The sequence below is a fragment of the Neovison vison genome, chromosome 5 (assembly GCF_020171115.1).
Source record: "Neovison vison isolate M4711 chromosome 5, ASM_NN_V1, whole genome shotgun sequence".
Lineage (NCBI taxonomy): Eukaryota > Metazoa > Chordata > Mammalia > Carnivora > Mustelidae > Neogale > Neogale vison.
Genome location: NC_058095.1, coordinates 34135442 through 34162800, shown reverse-complemented (window position 1 = coordinate 34162800; position 27359 = coordinate 34135442). Strand labels below are relative to the sequence as shown.

The 27359-nt window shown below is 43.9% G+C and overlaps 1 protein-coding gene across 3 annotated transcripts; it reads left to right on the top strand.

Annotated features, from left to right (window-relative positions):
- On the top strand, positions 1–27173 carry DUSP14 (dual specificity phosphatase 14). Of its 3 annotated transcripts, none has more exons than XM_044248454.1 (3): positions 1–78; positions 23827–23915; positions 25851–27173. In XM_044248454.1, the coding sequence occupies exon 3, from the start codon at positions 25942–25944 to the stop codon at positions 26536–26538; it is 597 nt and encodes a 198-aa protein (XP_044104389.1). In that variant the 5' UTR covers positions 1–78; positions 23827–23915; positions 25851–25941; the 3' UTR covers positions 26539–27173. The 3 variants fall into 3 exon arrangements, with proteins under 3 accessions (XP_044104389.1, XP_044104391.1, XP_044104390.1); XM_044248455.1 differs by lacking the exon at positions 1–78 and adding an exon at positions 1645–1720; XM_044248456.1 differs by lacking the exon at positions 23827–23915 and having other exon boundaries at positions 14–78.
- The last annotated feature ends 186 nt before the right edge of the window (positions 27174–27359 follow it).

Genomic DNA, 27359 nt, shown 5'->3' with positions numbered 1-27359 from the left:
GGCACGCGCGGCGGGCAACCCGCAGAAGCCGGGAGCCGCGCAGGAGGACGGAGTACCAGCCGCCGCGGGGCCGAGCCGGTAGGGGGCCGCGGGCCCCGGCGAGGACCGGGGCGGGGGGCGGAGCGGGCGGGACTTGGCTCTGACGCGACTCTTGGGGGGACACTGGCGGGACCCGGCGGCCGGGGCCCCGCGCGACCCTCGTCTCTGGAAACTTTATGCCGGCCCCCACACCTGCTCTCGGGCGGTTCTCGCATCCTTTGGGCGGCCGGGAGGGGCGAGGCCCGGGGCACTCCGCCGCGCCCCCTCCTCGCCGCCCGACCCCCCGCCTCGCCGGCTGTGGGTGCGCGCCCACCGAGTGCGCCCTGGTGCGACCGACGCCCCGGCCCCGCGAACCGGCCCTCGGGCTCCTTGGCCGGCGTCCTGTAGGCTCCCCTCCCCTCCTCCTTCTTCCTGACCCTCTGCACTCCGGCCGCGCCACTGTCTCTCCACCTCCTCGCCGGCCGTCCTCATCCACTCGCTCCGAGCCTCTCGAGCTGTCGGCGGCCCTTTGCATCTTTCATAGGTTTCTGGTGCATTGATAGAAGCAACTTGACTTTCAGCAATGCCAAGTATTCAACTTGAGTGTTTCTCTGCGGTGGTAGATTGGGGTGCACAGTGCTAACGTGTCTCTCTATTTCTCCTAAGTACCCTCGCTTCAAAGCAAGTTGAGTTGTTTGTGTGTGAGAGGAGTCGCCTGCTGGAGCTGCCTTAGTGGATTGTATAACTATATTTTATTTAGGTGGATGTTGCCATTGGTACCAGCCAGTGTTATGGTAACTGGGCGTCCCAGAGGCAAGGGAAGGAGGAGTGACTTACAATTGCAGTTTTACTGTCTAGGGATTAAAAAAGAAACAAACAAACTACCTTGTACTTTTCATCCAGCAGGACCTCAAGGCATTTGGCAAGTGTTAACTAGCCGTTCTTTGTAGCTTTATAGGAGGGGTAGGCAGAGAGCAATTGCCATCCCGTTTTACAGATGTAAAAACAGAGGCAAAGAACCAGGTCCTGATTCCTTACATTTACAGAAGTAAAGTGGAATGTTGGAACATCTTCCCTGAGGTTGTACAGATCAGTTAAAAGTCAAAGAGGCTGGGGCCAGGTGTCAGCAGCCCTGTGCTGCTGTCACAAAGTTAAGTGCTTCTGGACAAGTCACAGCTGCTCCCTCAATGTTTCCTGTTGTTTAAAATGAGGGGAACAAAGGTGCTGTCTTCTTTGCAAAGTTGTGTGTGTGTGTCTGGAAGCTCCACTCCCTTGAGCTGCATTTGGTGATTGTTAGTTGTTGTGGACCCATAAAGGCACCCATTCTTGGGCTTCCTTTAGAAATGCAGAGAATGAGGTGCCCCCGGAATGAATAACTGTCTCTTCTTTCCTAGGGACACCTGAGAATTCACGTCAGGGACAGGCTGAGGCAGGGACCCTGACCCTGGGTGGGGGAAAAGGGTTGTCGGGTGGAGGTAGGAAGGCGCCCTGCACAGGCGGCTTGACACATGGGCCCTATTCCTGCCTCCAGCTCTGACTCATCTTCTGACGCTTGGGGGAGGAGAAGGTAGTTGCTTGATATTTTTGGCTTTCCCCCATAAAACAGGAGACGGTTTCCTTCATTCCAAGTCGTTTTAACGTCAGTGTCAAACGTGTCTATGCTGAGTTCTCATCCGAAATCTTTCATATTGGTTGAATGCAGGTATGATTTCTGTAATATTCCCTAATAGAACGGCATAAATGTGTATTCATATAAAATATACTGGTCAGGTGTATAAATCCAGGAAGTCCCTTAAAACTTTAGCATGAAAACCTTAACTTTTTTTTTTTTTAAACCTTAACATTTTTAAATGATGGTCTTTAGAGAGGAATGTGTGTTCGGGGAATTCCTTTGTATTTGGGATTTGGGTGGATTGAAAATGCTCATTAATAATCTCTGTAAAACTTAGAACTTTACAGATAATGTTAAAGCCTTCTTTTTAGTTTCTTTTCCAAAAGTAGCTGCTGTGTGTATCTTTATCGATTTGTGTGTATCCTCTTAGACTTTTCTAAGCATTTTTATAATATCTGCACAAAGTGATTTTTTAATTGAAATGAATTATAAAATTAACCAGTCCTGTTCGTAGAGATTTGGCTTCTGTCTAGAACAGGTAGCATGCGTTTTAAGTACAGCTGGTTGTAAAGGTTCATTACCTCTGTTGCATAGTAGTATTTCTCAAGATGATGGGCAAATGACCCCTTCTTAAACAGCCTCAGAACACTTCAATCATTAAGCTCCTAGGTGTAACTCTTGGTTAAAAATGAAAACTTTTCCATTAAAAAATTTTTCTAGGACTACTAGTGTCTTCATCTTATAAGGAAGCATAAGAGGGAGCAGAAGGCCGGGAGAGTTGCTAGAGCAACAGCACCTGGGTATAAACTTACAGGGTGAGCATTTAAGGTAGTAGCTTTATTTATGAAAAGCTGCTCTGAGAAACAGGGAAGTGTTAATGTGGGAGCAGTTCAAATCAGTACTTTTCAGGAGACACGGGAGTTCAAACAGAATTCACATCAAGAGTTTATATATTAGAGGACTTTTGCCATGCTGAAGGCCCAGTGTTGAATATTGGGGGGAAGGCAGATAAGGTCCCTGAAAACTGATGAAACTGATAAGCTAAGAGTGACATTTAATATTTTATTTTTTATAAACATATATTTTTATCCTCCGGGGTATAGGTCTGTGAATCGCCAGGTTTACACACTTCACAGAATAGTGACATTTAGAGAGGAAGTGTTCTTTCCCCACATTGGCCAGAACTATAATGGTTCTGAATTCCTGGACGTCAACATTTTACTTACTTAACTTCTTTATTGTGAATTGTAACACACAGGGAAGCGTATAAAACAAATGGATAAATTAATGATTTAAGAATGCACAGCTGTAAAAAAAAAAAAAAAGAATGCACAGCTGTAATCATCTAGAAGGTCAAGAAGCACCTTCCTTCCATACTTTCCCAAGGATAGCCTCTCCCCTCACCCCAGAAGTAACCTAGCTTCATTTTTGTGGAGGTCGCTTCTTTTCTTGTCTCTCGTTTTCCCCCCTAAATATTAATATCTAAACAAGTTTCATTTTGTCTGTTTTCACCTTTATGCACATGGAATCAAAGTAGGTATCCTTTTAAATACTTTTTTTGGGGGGGCCAACAACGTATAAGTGTGTGTGTATACATGTGTGTATATAGGAATGTACATACACACAGTTTTTTTAAATTCTTGCAGCACAGTATTTTTTAAAAGATTCATTCATGTTGTTATCTGTGACTGTAATTAGTTCGTTCTTGTATGAACGTAGCACAAATTACCCATCATCTGCTGATGGATAGCTGGGTCGTTTCTGGTCTGGGGCAGTTAAGAACAGGGCCTACAGGTGTGTTTATCTGCAGCTTTACTAGCTGATGCCTCATTTCCAGAGTGGTTGGTACCAATTTACATTCTTCCCGTGGTGTCAGCCTTGAATTTATAATTCATTGTATTTGTTGTTGAACCACAGTATGTTTGGATATCACAGTATGTTTGGATAACCACAGTGTGAATGAATGAAGTGGTCTGATCCCTGGGCCTTTATGTACCAGTGTATTTATATATACTTACAGGTTTAATTGTATGGGTTGGACCAACATGCTACCCAAAGGGCAGAGATGGTTTTCCACTCTACTGGGTTGACAAATACCCAAGAAAAATTCCTTTTTTTTTTTTTTTTCCCAAACAGATGTGTAGTTATAGGAAAATTTAAATATGCAAAGTGAAGAACAAAAGTGTCTAGTTACCTAGAAGTCTTATTTTTTTTAAAGGATTTTTTTTGGGGGGAAAAAAGAGGATTTTTTTTTTTTTCTTTTTTAGTAATCTTCACCCACAGTGTCAGGCATGAACTCACAACCCCAGCATCAAGAGCTGCGCAGTCTTCCAGCCAGACGCCCCTACCTAAAGTCTTAAAGGTTTGGGGTGAATCCTACTTCTGGGGCCGCTGGATGCCTTGATGTGGTGATTTGTGTTGTGCTGGTGAATGCCTGCCGTTGTGCCCAGCCCTGAATGTGTAGGCCGGCAGCGCAAGTTTTAGTGTGTGGTGTGTGCAGGAACCCAGGCCAGTCCTTGTTAGAGGACCCTCGGAGGACCCTCCAAGAATGCTCGTGTGCATGTGCGGGTCCTTTAGGAGGCGCTGAGCACAGACCAAGAAGGCTCCTCTTTCCCTGGCTTTTCCAGAGGAACCACAGCTTCTTCGCTACAATCTTAAAAACATACTTTTCCCCCAATTTGCCTTAGTGTACCATAGTAGAGGGAGTTAAAACTGGGTTTGAAACAGAATTTCTGCTTTTGAGGAGGCAGTTGCCAGGTTGACTTTAATTGCCTGTGTGTGGTGTTGTAGCTGGATTTAAAGCTAGGTGTGTTTGGAGTGTGTGCGGGGAGAGACAGGTGGGAGGAGGGGAGAGAGGGAAGGGAGATAGGAGAGGCAGAGGGGACGAGGTTGTGTCAGGACAGGTATTGGCTGAGTACCTACAGTGCCTGGTATTTGCTCACAGTTTGCTGCTGTCCTTGCAGTAGAATGTTCTGCAGTTCTGTAGGATTAGAAAATACCCTCAGGGCTATCCCTTTTCTTAGTTGGAGGGGTAAAGGAAGAATAATCCAAAGAATGTGAGATTTGTAGTTCTTTTTTAATTTCTTCTGTAAGGCATCCTAGAAAATGGTTATTGTGCTCTGTTTTCTGGCTTTCCATAAATCATGAGTACTTTCTCACTTACATATTAAAGTTTTCTTCAGATTCTCTAAAATAGTCATAACTTTAAAACCTACTTATATATAAATAAAAAGTTTAAAGAAAGGATCAAAAGGAGCATCAGAGCCTCTTAGTCTGAGTGATTGCTGGGAGAAGTTGTATTTGTGTTCTCTGGTATCCCTTGTGGTGGGCAGTAGTAGTTGGTGGAAGAGCTCCGTATTCCACCTGTTACCGGGAAGGGGGCAAAGTGTGGGTGCTGAGGTCGTGGCCATACCGGCCACACAATGTCACATATGCCCACGGCCTTCCCACCTTGCCACTTGCTGTCCTCGCTCTTAGCACTGACCCAGATTTAGCCACCTCTACTATGGCACTGACAGTTTGGCCAGCTTTTCCCCCTGTCTTCTCGAAGTCTCTGTGGACAAAGGGGCCCTTTTGAAAATCACATGTAACTGCTGGTCTTAACTTCTGTCTTTGTCCCAGAATAGTTTCAGGATCAAAAGCCTAGGGCAGCGGGTTTTCTTGACTCTTTAGTTCTTTGAGTGTGTGGGTAACACAGAGGACTCTTCAGGTTGAGCATGCTGCTTCTGTTGAACTAGTAAACATTTCTGTGGCAGATAAGAGCACATGAAGCACCAGCCTTCCTCCACTGAAGAGAGACACCCATGAGGTGAGCTTGCTTGAAGTTTTGAGGAAGTACTACTGGTAAAAATAAAATCCAGGAGAGGACTGTCAGCATTGCAAGTCACACACAAATTTGAAATCAAAATTTATAATTAAGAATTTCACTCATTTAGCTCTTGTGCTGCTCTGGTGTCCTTGCCAAGTTCTCTTACCAAATCAGCTGTGAGTCTGGCTCCCATGTGAGGAGCAGGTGCAGGCCAGAGCCTGGAGGGGGCGTTTGTGTTGACAGCCATTTGTTGTAGTTAATTTCTTCAATTCCAAATAATTTTTATTTTTAGAAATTTCAATCATATACTGGGGCACCGCCTGAGTGATTTAGTCGGTTAAGTGTTCAACTCTTGATTTCGGCTCAGGTCATGATCACAGGGTTGTGATATTGAGCCCCACGCTGGGCTCCGTGCTAGGAGTGGAGCCTGCTTGAGATTCTCTCTCCCTCCCTGTCTCCCCCTGCTTGTGCTCTCTCTCCCTTCCTCTCTACTTCTCTCTCTCAAAAATAATAATAAATGAATAAATAAATAAATTGCAGTCATACAGGAAATTACAAAGAACAGGGGTGCCTGGGTGGCTCTGTGGGTTAAGCCTCTGTCTTCTGCTCAGGTCATGATCCCAGGGTCTTGGGGTCGAGCCCCGCATCGGGCTCTCTGCTCGGTGAAGAGCCTGCTTCTCCCTCTCCCTCTGCCTGTGCTCCATCTCTCTGTCAAATAAATAAAATCTTAAAAAAAAAGAAAATTACAAAGAACAAATTTTTATCATTACCACCCCAAACTGGTCATACTCTCTTTTATTTAAAAAAAGCAGGATGAGGATTATAAAGTTGAATCTTCCTTGGGCCCCTCCCCTTCCTTCCCTACTGAGACCACCATGCCCCATGAATTTGATAGGTTTCTCTCCAGCCCACTTGATTTATTTAAATATCTGTTTATTGTGCATTTTTTTTTTTAAAGATTTTATTTATTTATTTATTTGAGAGAGAGAGACAGTGAGAGAGAGCATGAGCGAGGAGAAGGTCAGAGAGCGAAGCAGACTCCCCATGGAGCTGGGAGCCCGATGTGGGACTCGATCCCGGGACTCCAGGATCACGCCCTGAGCCGAAGGCAGTCGTCCAACCAACTGCGCCACCCAGGCGTCCCTATTTATTGTGCATTTTTGATGAATGTCAGAAGGACACAAATCTTCAATAGCCTTTAATTTGCACTGTAATATAAATATGTTGTATTTAGGGGACGTAACTCTTCCAAGGTTAGAGGTTGTCCATCATTTCACATGATTCTTGCTAAAAATAGGAGACGTATTTAATGTTTTACAGAGTTTCAACAACCTGGTTTAAACTTTCAGATAAAGATGATCCAAAATATAAATTAAGTGAAACTTGTTTTCATATTGTATTATGTCTTTTTTTTTTTTTTAAGATTTAATTTATTTATTTGACAGAGAGAGAGAGATCACAAGTAGGCAAAGGGGCAGGCAGAGAGGGGGAAGCAGGCTCCTCGACAAGCAGAGAGCCTGATGTGGGGCTCAATCCCAGGACCCTGAGACCATGACCTGACCCAAAGGCAGAGGCTTAACCCACTGAGCCACCCAGGCATCCGTGGATTATGTCTTTTCATTTGTTTGTTTGCTTGTTTTTTGTTTGTTTGTTTGTTTTTATGGAGCCCAGTATGGGGCTTGAACTCACATGCCTGAGATCAAGACCTAAGCTGAGATCAAGAGTCAGATGCCTAACTGACTGAGCCATGCAGGTGCACCAGTACTGGATTATGTCTTAAGTCCAAGAGACTACTGTATTATTTTGTTTAAAAATAATTTAAAAAAATGTATATTTGTGGAGTTTCTTATTTCACTTATTCTCCTACAAATTACAGTAAATAATATTTATCTTTTCCACAGTAGCTTACTTATTTTTTAAAGTAGGCCCCATGCCCAGCACGGGACTTGAACTCAGGACCCTGAGATCAAGACCCGAGATGAAATCAGGAGTCGGACACTTAACTATCTTAGCTGTCCAGGTGACCCTTAATATTATTTTAATTATTTTTGCAGAGATACTTGCTAGAAATATAAATCCTTGAGCCTTTATCCCCGGAAATCCTGATTATTAGGTCTGAGGTGGGGCCTAGGAATGTGCATCTTAACCAGCAACTCATGTGATTCTCATGCAGTGGTTATTAGGTCCACACTTTGAAAATATTCCTTTGCCATAGGATGATGGCTTTGGAACATAATTTCAACCATATGTTTTCTGTAAAGGGCCAGGTAGTAAATATTTTAGGCTCCGGGCCAAACTGTTTCTGCAGCAACTACTTAACTCGCCTTCACAGCAAGAAAGCAGCCGCCATTGTTAATGTGTAACCAGTGAATGCAGCTGTGTTACAATAGAGCTTCATTCAGGAACACTGTCATTTTTTTTTTTTTTAAGATTTTATTTATTTGACAGATCACAAGTAGGCAGAGAGTCAGGCAGAGAGAGAGGGGGAAGCAGGCTCCCCGATGAGCAGAGAGCCTGACGCAGGGCTCGATCCCAGGACCCTGAGATCATAACCTGAGCCGAAGGCAGTGGCTTAATCCACTGAGCCACCGAGGCGCCCCCATGAACACTGTCATTTTAGTTCCATACAGTTTTTATATGCCATGAAGTGTACTGTTCTTGTGATTTAATTTTTAGCCATTCCAAGCTCATGGACTGTATGAAAACACCTGGCGGGCTAGACATGTCTGCCTGCCGTGGTTTGCCAGCCCCTGATGTGTACCAGAGTAGAGTGAGGTTTGCTGGCCACGACCACATTCTCACAGCATGTGAGTAACAGGGATTCAATCTGTATAAATTATGCTAATATAGTAACATAAAGAATTGTCATAAAGAATTTTGTGTATTGTCTTATTGTATTAGACTATTTTTTCAGGAGACAAAGAGAGATAAGGGAATAACTTCAGGAATCTCTGCCTTTGCACTGCCATTTAGTTAAAAACTTGATTCCTCCCTTTGCTTTAGGGGGCCCAGGCACCCAGTTGGCCTCAGAGCGTGGTAGGGCTGCTGTCCCATCAGGGAAAGGGTACGGAGCTTTGTCAGGGTCCCTCCTTCTAGTTAACCAGACTCACCTGGTTATCTTACTCTGCTCAGAAACTTACGTGGGTAATTAGATGTTTTTGATTTATAAAGACAAATGGGAAATTAATTTATCAATACTTTATAAGTGAAGTTACTTTGCTATGAAATCACCAAAAATGTGGAATTGGGTCATGGGTATGATACAGAAATCCTTGTAGGGAGAAGGTTGAGGCTCACTGCTTGGGGTTTATGGGTGTTGATGCACGCAGTCAGACAGTGGAGTAAGTGATCGAAGGTTGTCAGCTATTCACTGTTGAGCTCTTAGTCCTCTGAACTTTATAAATTCCTTTTTGCCTTCCTTAAAGTCATAATGAAGACTAAGAGATCTCATTTATTTAAAAAATCTGCATTTTCTGAGATTTCATAGTCTTGCCTCTCAGAGGGTGGTAGTGACTTTGGCAGTTTTGAGGCACATTTTTTATCTATTTTGGGTTTAATTGTTGTGTGTGGTTTTTAAAGTACTCTGCCTTTAGATGTTCTGACCTATATAAATCAAAGTTCACTGCTTAGCCAAGAATCTATGATTCATATTTAATTTTTACCACTTCTTGAAGATTTTGAAGTATTTACATAGGCTCTGGCACAAATTGGTTTTTAGTTGTCACCAAACAAATTCAAATGTGATTGTGGGATTTTGCCAGCATTTTCTTGGTTTAGGCTTATGAGATTTTTCATTCCCTAAGACCATCTCATACCTCATAGCAGTTTAGGATTTTTTAGATTCATATCCCCATTATAGATAAAGCACAATGAGATTGACCTTGTGTGCCTTAATTTCTTTTCTTTGCAGTTTTTGTTTTCTTCCTCAATGATATGGGGACATTTTGGTAGTTTTTCGATCAGTTGACCTGTCGTGGTCAGATTTTATGACTAATCAATAAATGCACAACTCATGTAAAAGGGGTTCTGGTCCCTGTGGGGTTCCTACTTTTTTTCTATGTATAGTCTGGGAAGGCCTCTTCACCTCCATTACCTCTGATTCCTCATCTGGGGACCATGACAGCAGAGCAGTACTGATCCACGTGAGGCTGAGCGTGTTCATGGAGCGTCAGCAAAATAGGCATTCGAGTTTTTGTCTTTTTTTTTTTTTTTTCAGCAAGTCCTGTGGGACAGACTGAGGCTAATTGATATTGATAGTGATGCTTCTCCACTTTCCTGTGTGTAAAGATCACCTGCGATGTTGTTCACTGTGGAATACCATTCCATAGGTCAGTCCATAGGTCTGGGATGGGGCCTGAGATGATGCATTTCTTTCAAGCTCCGGGTTGATTCTGCTGCGTCTTGGATGACACTTGGAGTAGTGAGGGTTCTAGAAAAGGGTTTGTGTTCTCTATTTGGAATCTGAAAGTAAGAAAGCTCTTGAATGTCAAGAATGACAGTAGATCTTTTTTTCTTTTTTTTTTTTTTTTTAAGATTTTATTTATTTGACAGAGAACACAAGTAGGCAGAGAGGCAGGCAGAGAGAGAGGGGATGGGAAGCAGGCTCCCTGCTGAGCAGAGAGCCTGATGCGGGGCTTGATCCCAGGACCCTGGGATCATGACCTGAGCCGAAGGCAGAGGCTTAACCCACTGAGCCACCTAGGTGTCCTTAAAAATTTTTAATAAAGATTTTATTTATTTGAGACATATATCACTAAAAAATTTTTTAATAACGATTTTATTTATTTCTTTATTTATTTGCAGAGAGGGGGGCATGGCAGAGGAAGAGAGAGAAATAGACTCCCCGCAGGGAGCCCAATAAGGGGCTCAATCCCAGGACCCTGAGATCATGACCTGAGCTGAAGACAGTTAATTGACTGAGCCTCCCATAAATGGCGCCCATAAATGGCAGTATGTTTTAAATGGACTGGAGAAAAAGCATGATAGTATCATCTATGAGACTCCTCCCTGAGAAACAGACAACTCTGTTTTTCAGCCCCATTGACTGTTTTACTTTGCTTCTAGCCTGTGCTTTCTCAGAATTGCTAAGGTACCCACTGTTTGCACCCCTCATTTGAGTCACTTAATGTTAGTCGATCTCCCATTGTTATTTGTTATTCAGCTGTTTTATAGCGTATCTTGTTATCAATTTAGGGTGATAAAATGCTAGCACAGGGTGATGGTTTATGTTATACCTTTAGAGCCCTTTCTAGCTATTACTGCATAGCACACCATTCCAAACTCAGTGATGTAAAAATAACCATTTTTATTTTGCTCACAGATTCCTATAGAGGTCAGGAATTTGGACCTAATGTAGTAGGGACAACTTGTCTTTGCTCCACAATGTCTGGGGCCAGTGGTGGGACAGTCAAAGACTGTAGGTGACTTGAAGGGGGAAGCTAGAATCATCTATTTGTCTTTACTCACATATTTCATAGTTGATCCTGGCTACCCACTGGGACCTCAGCTGGGCTCTCTGGAGCACCTGCATCTGACCTCACCCCATGGTAACTGTTGAACTTCCTCACAGCATAGCAGCTGGGCTTTAAGAGCAAGTCCCAAGACAGCAAGGTAGAAGTGTGTGACATGTTTATAATCTAGCATTATTTCAGAAGCATTATTTCTGCTGTACTCTTTGGTGGAGTTGGTCACATTGTAAGGTCAAGTGGGATAGGAGATATTGTCATTTGTGGTGAAGACCTTTTCCCACAATCCCCACATCACTTAGAGTAGTGTTGAACACATGGCATGAACTCAGTGAAGACTGTTGTGTGAATGAGTGGCCAGTAGTTTTAGTACCTAGGTGGGTGAGGACCAAATTAAAAAATACAGTTCCAGATATGAACAGATTACCCTGATACCCAAATAAATATGTGCTGTCACCTTTTATAGTTATTAACACTCTCTTCTCAGTATTCTACTCATTCTACTTCCAACATGGGAATCTCTGAACTTATCATATGGAAGTAAACTTGTTGAAGTCTGTGCTTCTATATATGTCACCATAGGGCCATACTTTGTTCCTTGCTCTCATCAAGTGGACTGCCTGTGTCATTCTTTGGACTGTGGTGTGTTGTTCATCCCGCAGCTCGTTAGTCTTAAAATGACTGTCCTTTGTTAGGCTCAGCTCATGGGATGGTGGTGCACATGAGGACACTGAGGACCAGTCCAGTCACAACTACACAGGCAGTTGCTGCACAGCATGTCACCCTGTGGAATATCTGTGGCCAAACCAGAATGGTGACTCTGTCCTTAGCTTTATGTGTATTATGTGTGTTTGTCCTCATCCCAGGACCTCTTCATATCAGTTCACTTACGTGGTGGGAAAAGCAACAACAACCCCTCCTGCAGAAGTAAGATGTTGAGGTGTTTTAGCCAAATTTTAAAGCTTTCCAGAAAAGCAAGAACAATTTGCATCTTTTCATTTTAATACAAATACAACTCAACGTTTGTTTGATTTTTTTTTTTAAGATTTTATTTGTTCAGAGAGAGGGGGCATAAGCAGGGGGAGCTTCAGGTAGAGGTAGAAGGTGAAGCAGACTCCCTGCTGAGCAAGGAGCCCTATGTGGGACTTGATCCCAGGACCCTGGGATCCCAACCCGAGCTGAAGGCAGATGCCCAACTGACTGAGCTACCCAGGTGTCCATATGAGTTTTATTTTTAAAAGTTTTAATTTTTTCCCCAATGGAACATATTTCTGATTTAATAATGAAAATTAATGAGAAAAGTATCATTTATTTATGGCAATGTAGGCTAACATGCTTCTGTTTTAAAAAGGGCGACTTTATCTAGTTCTTAAAAAAACCTTATTTAACGGAAAGAGAAAATGTGATTATATAGGCTTTTCAGGTATTAAAAAAATAACAGTGTAGGCCTCAAGTATATACTGTGTCCTTCTGAAATTGCTACAGCTAAAAATAATTTAAGTCATTTTACACGGTCATTTCTAGCATCATTGTGGCCATTTTCTGCATATTCAGTGTGAGAAGAGAGAAAGCAGTAGGTAGAATTTCAGTTTCTAACTGTCTATTCTAGTGGTCATTTGCTATGATTAAAAAGAAAAAAAAAAAGAGAAAGAAAACTAGCCTCCATGGCACTGGGATGGATGCTCTGAGTGCATCAGGACACCAGCTAGTAGTTCCAAGGCTGCTCCCGTACAGATGCCAGTGCTAACTCAAAGCCAGTGTCCACATCCCAGGGCTTCTGCAGTGCAGGGAGCAGTCATGTGTTACCAGCTTCTGCATCGAGATTACGGGCCACTTGGATGGACACTAACTCTGTATCCTTCCTTAGCACTTTAGTGCTTTCATCATCTGCAAGATGTTTCTTAGAACTTGGGGAAAAAAAGTACCTCTCTGGGGTTGGTTTAGGCCAGCTCCTCCTTTTTGTCTTGCAGCCCAGCCCATCCCATCTTCATTCTCCTGGCCAGGAAAGTGTTTTTCCCTCCAAGTAGTAAATGCAGCTGCCAGAGCAACTTGGAAGGACTGAGTTGACCACCATGGACAGCGACATGAACTTGCCTTGGCGCTGCCTCTGGTCATCTTGGAGACATGTGTGCTGCCCTAGGTGTGGCGACTCAGAGAGTACTTTGCTGTCTTGGAGCCCTCAAACATGCCTCAGTCTTTTACTCTGCTAATACAGTCCCCTCTTCTGTCCTCTAGTACACATTGACTAAGATGATTTTGACGAACCTGGGATGTCCTACACATGTATTCTTTTCTTCTTTATGATCAGAATCTCCTGGTCCTGGGGCGCCTGGGTGGCTCAGTGGGTTAAGCCGCTGCCTTCGGCTCAGGTCATGATCTCGGGGTCCTGGGATTGAGCCCCGCATTGGGCTGTCTGCTCAGCAGGGAGCCTGCTTCCCTCTCTCTCTCTGCCTGCCTCTCTGTCTACTTGTGATCTCTCTGTCAGATAAATAAATAAAAAATCTTTAAAAAAAAAAAAAAAGCATCTCCTGGTCCTGGCACTGGAGCACATTAGGGCTTCTTGTGTCTACTGTGGAACCATCCCTTGCTGAGGTACCACTGCTCTCAGGGGGGCCTGTGTCCCGGATGGTATACAGGTCTGTGGCAATATTTCCCTATTCTGGGCGACAGGAGAAACCGAGTAGCTGAGCCCTTTTGGGCTTTTCTTTAAGCAGCATTCAGCCCCGTGTTTCTTGGCAGATCGAAGACTCCTTTCCTGCACCATAGGTGCTGGCTGCTGGTGTCACAGTGCCGCAAGGCAGGCAGTGAGGACACAGCCAGTCCCCACGGTCATGCTGAAAGGCAGCGTGTGGGCTTGAGCTAGGAGCCCAGACACCTTGGGTCTTTTTCTGGTTCTGTCGTGGATCTTCTCTGAGTGGAAATCATCTCACCCTTTCTGAACCTTATAGTTTCCGATCTGTAAAAGGGGTCAGGAGTGTTTGTCAGAGGAGCATCGCTAATATTTGTGTCCTCTGCGTGCTCTCTGGCAGACGCTGTAGTTCGAAGCCGCGGAGCCAGCTCCGACAATTTGCAGCAGGTTTGTTGGCACGAGACTGACTAGCAGCAGCAGGAGGGAGCATCATGTCTGTCTCACTTGGATTCTGCCCTGAGGACTCACAGTCTGTTTTCTCTGCAGTACCAAGTACCTTATCACTGCCCAACAGAGGAGAGTTAACGGAGTAAGTTAGGGTTCCGGGCCATCCATTATTCACCCCTGACGACACTTCGGCTGCAAAGACCAGTGAGTCTGGGACCTTCACTTCAGGAGGGCAAGTGGCCTCCCAAACAGAACGATAATTTGGGAGACCACAAGGCTGAGTTACTATTAGTTAGACAGTGACTCAATAACCTGGTTGGAAATTTGATCAGCATCTTCCAGATTTTCCAGTAAGGAAGGAGTTCTCACCAGCAGTTTGAGAGCCCACTTTTGTGTTTATCAGTGACTTTGCCTTTTTCTTTCTTTCTTTTTTTTTTAAGACTTATTTATTTGACAGACAGAGATCACAAGTAGGCAGAGCAGTAGGCAGAGAGAGAGGAGGAAGCAGGCTCCCTGCTGAGCAGAGCGGCTGATGTAGGGCTCGATCCCAGGACTCCGGGATTACGACCTGAGCCAAAGGCAGAGGCTTTAACCCACTGAGCCACCCAGGAGCCCCATCAGTGACTTTGCTTTTAAAATCACTAGGATTGTGCCAGGGAAAGACTTGGAAGTGGCATGAGACTGTCGTCTGCAGCAGGAAGGGATGTTCTCTGTAAGTTCTGCCCATTTCCACTTCCATCTAACACACACATCACACACACATCTGCACACATCTCCTTAGGTGACTGCTTCCTCTTCTTCTTCATGGTGTGATTTCACCTAAATACTGCGGTGTGCCGCTGTCCGATGCCGGTCCCCCAGAGAAGGCTCTAGCCTTGGGTGAGGCAGCACCCCTTAGACAAGGGCTGACTCTGGGGAGGACTCGCAACTTATCAGGGCCAGCACTGTGAGTGCCTCAGTCGTGAAGCAGGGAACTGGTGGCTCACCCCAGCGTCGCCCTCTACAGTGGTTCTCAAAGTGTGTCCTCTGACTGGCAGCATCACCTCAGAAATGCCAGTTCTTTTTTTTTTATTTTATTTTTATTTTATTTATCTGTTTGACAGACAGATTACAAGTAGGCACAGAGGCAGGCAGAGAGAGAGAGAGAGGAGGAAGCAGGCTCCCTGCTGAGCAGAGAGCCCGATGTGGGGCTCGATCCCAGGACCCTGGGACCATGACCTGAGCTGAAGTTAGAGGCTTTAACCCACTGGGCCACCCAGGTGCCCCAGAAATGCCAGTTCTTGAGCCCCACTCTGAAACTCTTAGGGTGTGGTTCAGAAATTTGTTTTAACAAGACTCTGATGCATACTAAAGTTTGAGAACCACTGCATTATGAAGCTATTACTGTTTCATTTATTTTTTTATTGAGGTGGAGTTGATGTATAACATGTTTCAGGTATACAACATAATGATCTGATACTTACATTAACACAAAATGATCATCACAATAAGTCCAGTAATATCCATCACTATGTGTAATTACCAATGTTTTTTGTAATGAGAACTTCTAATATATATTCTTTGCAGCTTTCAGATATGCAATACAGTAATACTAACTTGTACATTACATCCCTATGATTTATTTTACGACTGTAGGTTTGTGTCTTTTAACCTCCTTCGCCCTTTTAGTGCCCCCTCCACCACCTCTGGCAACTGCCAGTTTTTTTGTTTTTTTGTTTTTTTTTTCTTCCAATTTATTTATTTTCAGAAAAACAGTATTCATTTTTTTTTTCACCACACCCAGTGCTCCATGCAAGCCGTGCCCTCCATAATACCCACCACCTGATACCCCAACCTCCCACCCCCCCGCCACTTCAACCCCTCAGATTGTTTTTCAGAGTCCATAGTCTCTCATGGTTCATCTCCCCTTCCAATTTACCCAAAAGCACATATCCTTCCCAATGTCCATAACCCTACCCCCCTTCTCCCAACCCCCGTCCCCCCAGCAACCCACAGTTTGTTTCGTGAGATTAAGAGTCACTTATGGTTTGTCTCCCTCCCTATCCCATCTTGTTTCATGGATTCTTCTCCTACCCACTTAAGCCCCCATGTTGCATCACCACTTCCTCATATCAGGGAGATCATATGATATTTGTCTTTCTCCGCTTGACTTATTTCGCTAAGCATGATACGCTCTAGTTCCATCCATGTTGTCGCAAATAACTGCCAGTTTGTTCTCTGTATTGGTGAGCTCATTTTCATTTTCTTTTTAGATTCCACACATAACTGATAGAATATATTTGTCTTTTTCTCTCTGACTTATTTCACTTAGAAAAATGCCCTCAAGGGCACCTGGGTGGCTCAGTGGGTTGGGCCGCTGCCTTAGGCTCGGGTCATGATCTCAGGGTCCTGGGATCGAGTCCCGCATCGGGCTCCCTGCTCAGCGGGGAGCCTGCTTCCCTCTCTCTCTCTCTCTGCCTGCCTCTCTGTCTACTGTGATCTCTCTCTGTCAAATAAATAAATAAATAAATATTTTAAAAAAGAAAAAGAAAAATGCCCTCAAGATCTGTTCATGTTATCTCAATGTAGGATTTTCTTTGACTGAATAATATTCTGTCGTGTATGTACCACATTTTCTTATCTGTTCCATCTATCAGTGGCCCTTAGGTGTTTCCATGTTTTGGCAGTGAACATGGGGGTGCATATGTTTTTTCAAGTTAGTGTTTTTGTTTTCTTCAGATAAGCACAGGGCCGTGGATTGCTGGATCATATGGTGGTAGGGTTTTGTTTTGTTTTCAGTAATCTCTACCCTCAGTGTGGGGTTTGAACTCATGACCCCAAGATCAAAAGTTACATGTACTGAGCCAGCCGGGCATCCCTGGTAGTTCTATTTTTAATTTCTTGAGCAACCTCCATATTCTTTTCAGCAGCGGCAGCACCAGTTTCCATTGCTGCCAGCAGTGCAGGGGGCTTTCCTTTTCTCCACAGTCTTGCCAACAGTTGTTATTTCTTGTCTTTTTGTAACAGTTGTTGTAACAGGTATACAGTGATATCTCACTGTGGTGTAATGCCCTGATTTAAAGATGTTGAACCATTCTTGCATCCCTGGAACAAATCCCACTTGATTGTAATGTATGCATCTTTTGATGTATTGTCGAATTTACCTTACTAATGTTTTGTTGAGGATTTTTGCGTAATGTTCATCAGGGATATTGACCTGTAATTTTCTCGTGTCCTTGTCTGGTTTTAGTATCAATATAATCCTGACCTTGTGAAATGAGTTTGGAAGTGCTCCCTCCTTTTTTATGTTCTTGAAGACTTTAGAAAGGTAGTATTAATTCTTCTTTAAATGTTTGGTAGAATTCAGTGAAGCTGAGTGGTCCTTGATTTTTGTTTGCTGGAAGGTTTTCGATTTCTGATGCAGTGTTCTCACTAGTTGTTGGACTATTTTATTTCTTCATGATTCATTCTTGGCAGATTGTATGTTTCTAGGAATTTGTCCATTTCTTTTGTCACATTTGTTGGTGTATAATTGTTTATAGTAGTCTCTTATCCTTGGTATTTCTTTGTGGTATTGGTCATGACTTCTCTTCTTGCATTTCTGCTTTTACTAATTTGAGTCCTTTTTTTTTCCTTGGTAAGCCTAGCCAAAGGTTGTCAATTTTATCTTTTCAGAGAACCAACTCCTAGTTTCATTGATCTTTCATAGTGTCTTTTTAGTCTCTATTTTTTTTTTAAGATTTTATTTATTTATTTGACAGACAGAGATTACAAGTAGGCAGAGAGGCAGTCAGAGAGAGGAGGAAGCAGGCTCCCTGCTGAGCAGAGAGCCCAACATGGGGCTCGATCCCAGGACCCTGGGATCATGACCTGAGCCGAAGGCAGAGGCTTTAACCCACTGAGCCACCCAGGTGCCCCTAGTCTCTATTTTATTTATTTTTACTTTGACCTTTGTTACCTCCTTCCTTCTAACTTTGCTTCATTTGTTTGTCTTTTTCTAGTTCCTTGAGGTTTAAAGTTAAATCCTTTGAGAGGGTTTTTTTTTTGTAAGATTTTATTTATTTATTTGACAGAGACACAGTGGGAGAGGGAACACAAGCAGGGGGAGTGGGAGAGGGAGAAGCAGGCTTCCCACCAAGCAGGGAGCCCGATGTGGGGCTCGATCCCAGGATGCTGGAATCATGACCTGAGCCAAAGGCAGATGCTTAATAACTCATCCACCCAGGCGCCCCTTGAGAGCTTTCTTGATTCTTGTTGTAGACATTTATCACTGTAGCTTTCCTTCTCAGAACAACTCTTGCTGCAACCCGTGAGTTTTGGTATGCTATATTTCCATTTTCCTTTGTCTCAAGGTAGTTTTTGATTTCTTCTCTGAGCCATTGGTTGTTCAGTAGCATATTGTTTAACCTCCACATACTTGTTAATTTTCCGGTTTACTTCCTGTAATTGATTTGTTTCATACCACTATGGTTGGAAAAGATGCTAGGTATCTAACTTCAGTTATCATCTCAGCCTTCTTAAATTTATTAAGACTTGTTTTGTGGCCTTATAATCTGTCCTGGAGAATGTTCCATGTACCCTTGAAAATATGTATTCTCTTGATTCTAGATGAAATGTATATGTTAAGTCCATCTGGTCTAAGGTGTTTTTTAAGTTTTTATTTATTTTTATTTATTTATTTTTTTAAGGTGTTGTTTAAGACCGATGTTTCCTTATTGATTTTCTGACTTGGATGATCTATCCATTACTGGTGTTAAAGTCCCTATTATTACTGTACTGCTGTATATTTCTTCCTTTAGGTCTGTTAATATTGATTTATATTTTTAGGTGTCCTGATGCTGGGTGCATAATTTTTAAAAAAAGTTTTCTTTGTTTATTAAAAGATTTTATTTACATATCTGACACAGAGCACAAGCAGGAGGAGCGTCAGGGAGAGGGAGAAGCACGCTCCTTGCTGGGTAAGCACCCCCTCTCCCGCCATGATGCAGGGCTGCATCCCAAGACCCTGGGATCATGACCTGAGCCAAAGGCAGCAGCTTGACCTACTGATCCACCTAGGCGCCGTGTAAAAATATTTTTAAGTAATCTCTACACTAGCGTGGGGCTTGAACTCACTACCTTGAGATCAAGAGTCACTCTGCCGACTGAGCCAGCCAGGCACCTGTTTGGCTCATAATTATTTACAAATGTTAAATCCTCTTGTTAAATTGAGCCATTTATTGTTATGTGATGCCTGCCTTGTCTTATTACAGTCTTCATTTTAGAGTCTTTTTTTGTCTGATGTAAATATAGTTACTCCAGCTTTCTTCTGGTTTCCATTTACATGTAATATCTTTCTCTGTCCCATCACTTTCGGTCTGGGAATGTCCTTACATCTGAAGTGAGTCTCTTGTAGGCAGCATATAGATGGGTCTTCTTTCATTCAGCCATTCTGTTGTTTGTTTGAAGCATTTAGTCCATTTACATTACAAGTAATTAGTGATAGGTACATACTTATTGCCATTTTGTTCAGTGTTCTGGCAGTTTTGTAATTCCTCTGTTGCTTTCTTCTCTAGCTCTCTTTGTGATTTGATTTTGTGGTACGCTTAGATTCCTTTATCTTCCGTGTACCTACTGTAGGCTTTTGCTTTGTGGTTACCATGAGGTTTACATGTAACAAGAATGTAAGAATCTATTTTAAGAATCTATTTTAAGTTGATAACCTGAGTTTGAATATATTCTAAAGCTCTATAGTTTTACATACATCCCTGATTTTGTTTCTGATGTCCCATTTTTTAAAGATTTTATTTATTTGAGAAGGAGCAAGTGGAGTGGGGGCAAGGGAGGGAGAGCAGAAGGAGAGGGAGAACCAGGCTCCCCACTGAGCAGGGAACCAGATGCAGGACTTGATCCCAGGATCGTGACCTGAAGCAAAAGCAGACACTTAACTGAGTGAGCCATCCAGGCGCCCTATTAAGTTACTTTTTAACAGAGAGCCCAAGTAGATGGAGAGGCAGGCAGAGAGAGAGAGAAAGAGAGAGAAGCTGGCTCCCTGCTGAGCAGAGAGCCCCATGCGGGACTTGATCCCAGGAGCCTGAGATCATGACCTGAGCTGAAGGCAGCGGCTTAACCCACTGAGCCACCCAGGCGCCCAGTTTAAGTTACTTTTTAGAGAGTGCATGTGTGAGTGTGGCGAGGGGGAGAGGAGAAGCGACTCCCTAATGAGTGTGGAGCCCAACTCAGAGCTTGATCTCAAAACCTTGAGATCATGACCTGAGCTGAGACCAAGAGTCAGGTGCTTATCGGATTAAGCCTCGCAGGTGCCCTTTTGATATCCTATTTTACATTTTTTGTCTTTTATATCCCTTGACTAGTTATTGTAGTTATAGTTATTTTTATTACTTCTGGCTTTTAAGATTTTAGTTGTTAGGGGCATCTGGGTGGCTCAGTCGTTAAGCATCTGCCTTCTGTTCAGGTCAAGATCCCACAATCCTGGGATTGAGCCCCAAATCAGGCTCCGGGCTCAGCAGGGAGCCTGCTTCTCCCTCTCCTATTCCCCCTGCTTGTGTTCCCTCTCTCACTGTGTCTTTCTTTGTCAAATAAATAAAATCTTAAAAAAAAAAAAAAAGATTTTATTTGTCAGAGCACGAGCAGGGGTAAGGGCAGGGGGAGAGGGAGAAGCAGACTCCCTGCTGAGCAAGGAGCCCAGTGAAGGACTCCATCTCAGGACCCTAGGATCCTGACCTGAACTGAAGGCACCCCCTTAATTGAGCCACCCAGGCATCCCTATAGTAGCTAATATAAGTGATTAATCTATCACCTTTGTATATTATTCTAAATTTTACTATATTTACTTTCACCAGTAAGATTATCCTTTTATGTGTTGTCCTGTTACTAATTAGCACCCTTTCTTTTCAGCTTCAAGAAATGCCTTTAACATTTTTGCAAGGCCAATTTAGTGCTGATGAACTCCTGTAGTTTAAAACTCTTTCTCCTTCACTCTTATATGATGGCTTTGCTGGGTAGAGTGTTCTTCGAAGTGTTTTCTTTCACTGCCTTGAATATGTTGTGCCACTCCCTGTGGGCCTGCAGTCACTCCTCAAAAATCCGAGTTTTATGGCGGGGGGGATTCCCTTGTATGTAACAAGTTATTTTTCTCTTGCTGCTTTCAGGGGTCTTTGTCTTTTAACATTTTAACAGTTTAATTATGATGTGTTTTAGTGTGGGTCCCTTCAGGTTCATCTTATTTGGAACTCTCCGAGCTTCCCTGGGTGTCTGTTTCCTTTGCCAGCCAGGTTAGGGAAGCTTTCAGCCATTCTTTCTCCAAATAAGTTTTGTGCTCCTTTCTCTTCTCCTGGGAACTCTGTAATGTGAATGTTGGTCCCTTTGATGTCCTGTAAGTACCTTAAGCTGTCTTCACTTTATTCTTTTGTTGTTCTGTTCTTTTATTGTGTCAGGTAGTTCTGTTGAAACCCTCTAGTTAATTTTTCAGTTCAGTTAGTGTGTTCTTTAGCTCTCTGATTTCTCTTTGGTACTTTCTTATAGTTTCTTTTCTTTTTCTTTCTTTTTTTTTTAAAGATTTTATTTATTTGTCAGAGAGAGAGAGAAAGCACACAAGCAGGCAGAGCGGCAGGCAGAGGCAGAGAGAGAGGCAGGCTCCCCGCTGAGCAAGGAGCCCGATGCGGGACTCAATCCCAGGATCCTGGGATCATGACCTGAGCCGAAGGCAGCGGCTTAACCCACTGAGCCACCCAGGCGTCCCTCTTATATTTTCTATCTGTTGAAGCTCTCACTGTATTCACCCTTCTCCCAAGTTCAGTGAGCATCTTTATGACCATTATTTTGAACTCCTCAGGTAAATCACTTATCTCCGTTTAAGGACTTCTGAGAGTTTATCTTGTTCTTTCATTTGGAACACATTTTTCTGTTTCTTTATCTTCCTCTACTTGGTGTTTGTTTCTGTGCATTAGACAAAACAGCCACCTTTCCCAGGCTTGAAAGAGTGGCCTCAGGTAGAAGATGAACCTTAATTGTTCAGTACTGCCTTTGTTTTGGTTTTCTCTAGAAACTTTGTGACTGTCCCAGCAGCCTATTTTTAATGGCTCCCAGTTGTTTCACGTGTGACAAGGCCTGTCAGTGAGGATCTCACTTAGCAGCTTTCGATATATGCACATAAACAGTCCTGTGGGGCTGCAAGTGTGAGTCTCATTGGCCAGCAGAGCCTGGTCATCTAGAGGTGTCTCCCAGGCAACAGTCACAAAAGTCAGGATACCAGATGGGTGTGCAAGTTCCTTTCCAGGAGATACTGGAAACTTGGAGTGGGACAGAGGGAAAGCACAAAGATGGTGTCCCCTGGCTTTGGTCCCTGGAGTGAACCTAAGTGGGCCCCCAGACGTGTGCCAAAGCAGAAGCGTGCCCCTGATGCTAAAGCTCCAGGACAAGCAGTAGTCTTTTTCACAGAAAAGGTCTGTTTCAGTTGGCTGGCTGTGCAGTGCCCTTGGGGTGGCAGCCAGTGAGAACGGTCTCTTCATTTGTTAGTCTCATGTGTCCTGGGACACCAGCCTTGCTGACCCCCAGGGCTGTCAGTCAGTAGGTGGGCCCTGGGTGGCAGCCACCAAAACCAGGGCACAGACACATTGGGAAGCTCCACTCTGGGAAATACTAGCTTTCTGGAGAGGACTGCAGTGGATGCTTACATCCCTGTGTGTTTAGTTAGAAGCCTGCCCTTTTTAAAGCTTTTAATAAATGTTAAATTTGAACATGTCCTAGGAGCCAGCCCTTCCACCCCTAGGTATTTAACCAAAAGAAAGGAAGGTGTGTGTCCACACAGATACTATACATGAATACTTTACATCATGTCATGCATCAGCTTTCCCAGGAATAGCCTCAAACTACAAGCAGCCCAATTTCCCTCAGGAAGTGAATAACCCGTGATGGATGTGGGCCAGGGAGTAGTACTCAGCAACGAAAAGGAGCCTACTAGTGGCTGTGTGCAGCAGCACAGGGCAGTGTCAGAATAATTATGCTGAGGGAGAGATGGGCCCAAACCAAATTCCTACGTGAGGATTCCAATGAAGAAAGTCTAGGAAATGTAAAAATATGACAGAACATCAATGGTTGCTTGGCAGTGGGGCTAGAATGTGAGGGAGGGATGAATTAAAGGAGCATGAGGAATCTGGAGGTGGGGAGGGATAGATTTATGATGTCGAGTTACTGTGTGTCGAGCACATGCACAGAATTTGACACTTATCAAGATGGACGCTTGGTCAGATGGTGTATGAGCTCCTACGTCAGTCACGTCTCACCAGGCCTGTAAAAAATCTACGTGTTTGAGTGTGATGGTTACCTGGGAGAAGCGGAGGGGTGGGTAGGGAAGGAACACATTTTAGGAACGCTTACATAAACGAAAAGCTAAGAGATCCCGTGTGGAAGGAGGATGTACTCCCTGAGTGCCGCCCGCCGCCGCTCTGGTAGTTGGCGCCCGTGGAGCTCCCCCTGCAAAGATGGCATCCCCTGGCTTTGGTCCACTGAGCCTCCTGAGCCATCTGTCCTACCGCACGGCCCTCCACCCTGCTGGGTGGACTGAGGGCACCTTGGAAGACACTCTAGCTTGTTCTGCATCCTTCTCAGGCTCTGTGAGCAGTGTCTTACTGCATTTCCTTTGAAAAATGTGTCTTTCTTACAGCCAGAACTGTACTTAGAGTTGTTACACCATGAGTTAACACAAAGATGAGACTCAGGTTGATACTGCTTACTGGCACATTCTTTAGTTAGCCTGCTTTCCACTTGCTAGTTTTATTCTAGTCAAACGCAGTTTAGTAATAAAACCCAGGAGGAATGCTTTAGAATTTCCTGATTGGCCACATTGTTGCCTCCTGTCTTTCTGCAGATCTGATTTGTAGCCACTGTGATCAGCACTTCCAATTAGGACTTTCCAGATCCTGACCCAGGACTGCGGAGTAACCAGATTCCTCACAAGTGAGTTGGCTCCAGCACCACCTTTGTCTGTGGCACTGAGGGTGTTCTTGTCCAACTGCAGTCATTTCGGGGGCCCCTACGGCACCCTGGGTGGGGAGGACCACATTGCCTAGCAGGCCCAGACTGTGCAACAGTGTGAGGAAGTGATTGGTCTAAAATCTCAGGAAACCAGTATTTTCTATTTTGTTACTGGTGTCCTACATAGACATTATTAGAGAAGAAAGATCTTCAAATATTAAACTGAATTTTAATTCCAACATGCATCTGAAGCTAATGGAATTTGTCCAGAACTGAGAATTGGCTGAGGATGGTAATGGTTTCGTTTAACCACACCCAAGTTAACTAAACTGCTCATGTACTTAGACTAATGTATTTTTAAAGATTTTATTATTTATTAATAAAGTAGATTTATTAGATTTTATTAGAGCATGCGTGTATGAGTGGAGGGAGGGGCAGAGGGAGAAGTAGGCTTCTTGCTAAACAGGAGACCCTGGGATCATGACTTGAGCTGAAAGCAGATGTTTGACTGACTGAGCCACCCAGGTGCCCCTAGACTAATATATTTTTAAAAAAAATTAATCTCTGGGGACGCCTGGGTGGCTCAGTTGGTTAAGCCGCTGCCTTCGGCTCAGGTCATGATCCCAGGGTCCTGGGATCGAGTCCTACGTCGGTTCCTTGCTCAGCGGGGAGCCTGCTTCTCTCTCTCCCTCTGCCTGCCACTCTGCCTGCTTGTGTTCTCCCTCCTTCTCTCTCTCTGACAAATAAATAAAATTTTTTAAAAAAGATTTTATCTCAGCAGCCAATGTGGGGCTCAAACTCACAACCCTGAGATCAAGACTCACATGCTCTACTGACTGAGCCAGCCAGGTGCCCAGTAGACTAATGTAAGATCATGGCCTTCAAAGTACCTGGGATTATTGCCATGGAAATGCCACAGCATGTTACTATTTATCAATTGACTGATTTATGAATGATGTATTGCAGAGCATGAGAGTATGGGGCCAGTGGAGGGGGCGGTGTGTAGAGGTAGAATCTTAAGCAGGCTCCATACCAAGCACAGAGCTTGAAGCAGAGCTCAATCTTATGATCCTGAGATCACAATCTGAGCCAAAACCAAGAGTCAGATGCTCAACTGAGCCCCGTAGGCACCCCTTAGCTATTTTTTTTTTTTTTAATAATAAAGGGCTGGGCACCTGGGTGGCTCAGGACATGATCTCAGCCCCACATTGGGCTCCCTGCTCAGCAGGGAGTCTGCTTCCTCCTCTCTCTCTGCCTGCTTGTGAACTCTCTCAAATAAATAAAATCTTAAAAAAATAAAGGGCTAAGGTGACCGACCGTATTTCTTGGCATTTCTGTAACTCATTCTGAATTCATTATCTTTTCAGTTTATAAAGGCAGCTCCTTGAATATATTACCTAATCTGGTATCATTTTTATACCTTTGTAAGCTCTCTATGTCTAGAATTAGGTTTAGGAAAACGTAGTGATCATAGCTATTGAAGTAGCCAACAGGTATATGAAAGAACATGGCTCTAGAAGCGATCAGCTTTTCTGATTTCTTCCTAATTACCAAGGAGCACCACTCCCCCTTCAATAAGAGCAAGGCCCTGCAACATTGTTCAGGAACCAGTTGGGCATGTTTCTGAGTTTAGAATTATCTCAAATAGGAATAGGATGACTATTTCCAATTACACCTGTGCTTTTTTTAAATAGGGAGCTAAGTTTTAACATTGATTTTATATGTCAAAGTCTTAGGTTACTCTTCCTGTTAATCAATAGAAAATGATTTAGTTTACATCCTTGAAAGAACTCTATTATAGAAATGAAGCATTTCTAATCCTTTTACTTTCCCCTTCCACAAAACTAGAGAGGGCCGTGATGAGTCCAGAATCGGGAGCATTGAAAGTACTGACTGACAGATCCCTGTGTTTTTCAGGAAGGAGAAGGTGATTCGGATTCCTTGGTGGAGGAAAACTCAACCCTCTGGTCTTGCTTCCAACGATGCAAGTGTGATCGCTAGCATCTTCATGAGCTCCAGAGGTCACAGCACACTTCCACGGACTCTCATGGCCCCTCGGATGATTTCTGAGGGCGACGTAGGAGGCATTGCTCAAATTACCTCCTCTCTCTTCCTGGGCAGAGGCAGTGTGGCCTCCAACCGGCACCTCCTTCAGGCTCGTGGCATCACCTGCATCGTTAATGCTACCATCGAGATCCCCAACTTCAACTGGCCCCAGTTTGAGTATGTTAAAGTGCCTCTGGCCGACATGCCTCATGCCCCCATTGGACTGTACTTTGACACAGTGGCTGACAAGATCCACAGCGTGAGCAGGAAGCACGGGGCCACGCTGGTGCACTGTGCCGCAGGGGTGAGCCGCTCGGCCACTCTCTGCATCGCTTACCTGATGAAATGCCACAGTGTGTGCCTGCTGGAGGCCTACAACTGGGTGAAGGCCCGCAGGCCTGTCATCAGGCCCAACGTAGGTTTCTGGAGGCAGCTGATAGACTACGAGCGCCAGCTCTTTGGGAAGTCGACAGTTAAAATGGTACAGACGCCTTATGGCATAGTTCCAGACGTTTATGAGAAAGAGTCCCGACACCTGATGCCTTACTGGGGGCTGTAATGCCACCAAGGCCTGCATCAGCAGCCCCTTGAGCAGTACCAGCATCTGCTACACACCGTCTGTTCCCCTTTTCACCTTCTTTTCAAATGGTTGACTTTTGGTTCTCCCTGAAGTGTTTTTTACACTGGGTGTTCGTTTATTTTAAAAGATAGGGCGGGAGGGGAAGAACATAAGGGGAATGCATACATTGCTAGTAACATTTTTAAAACCAACATTTTGGAATAGCGTTTATGAAAATCTTTAACTGGCTTTTAATCATTTTTAACAATTTGAACAGTTGAATAAACTGTTTGGTTCTGCTGTAGTCTGAATCCCATGCCTTTAGGCATCATGGCAGGTGCAGGAGGAGCTCAGTGCAAAAATCACTTTGGGTCCTGATTAACCCTCTAGAAACCAGCTTTGCCCAAGGCTGCCAACCAGACAAATGCTTAGGGAGGATTGATACCAGCTTCAGTCTCTACTGGATTAGCCCTACTCTTTTCCTTTCCTATTATTTAGTGACTCTGTAAGTTAAAAAGCTAAACCTTTATTATCTAGTTGTTAATTATAATGAAATCTGCTGCAAACACCCTCTCGGAATCATTGTGCCCCAGGACTATATTAGCATTATTTTTAATAAATATATCTGCATAACACATTAGAATTTTTACTAAGAATGTCAGGGTGTGTATGTGTATGCGTGTGTTGATGTTGGAAGAAAGATGCTCTCCTCTACATTAAAATACAGTTCCTGTGACAACTATGAATGCTACTTAAACTAGATCTCCCAGCCGAACTGTGTCAATGTTTGACCTCCCTGCAGATGGACAGATTATTAATAC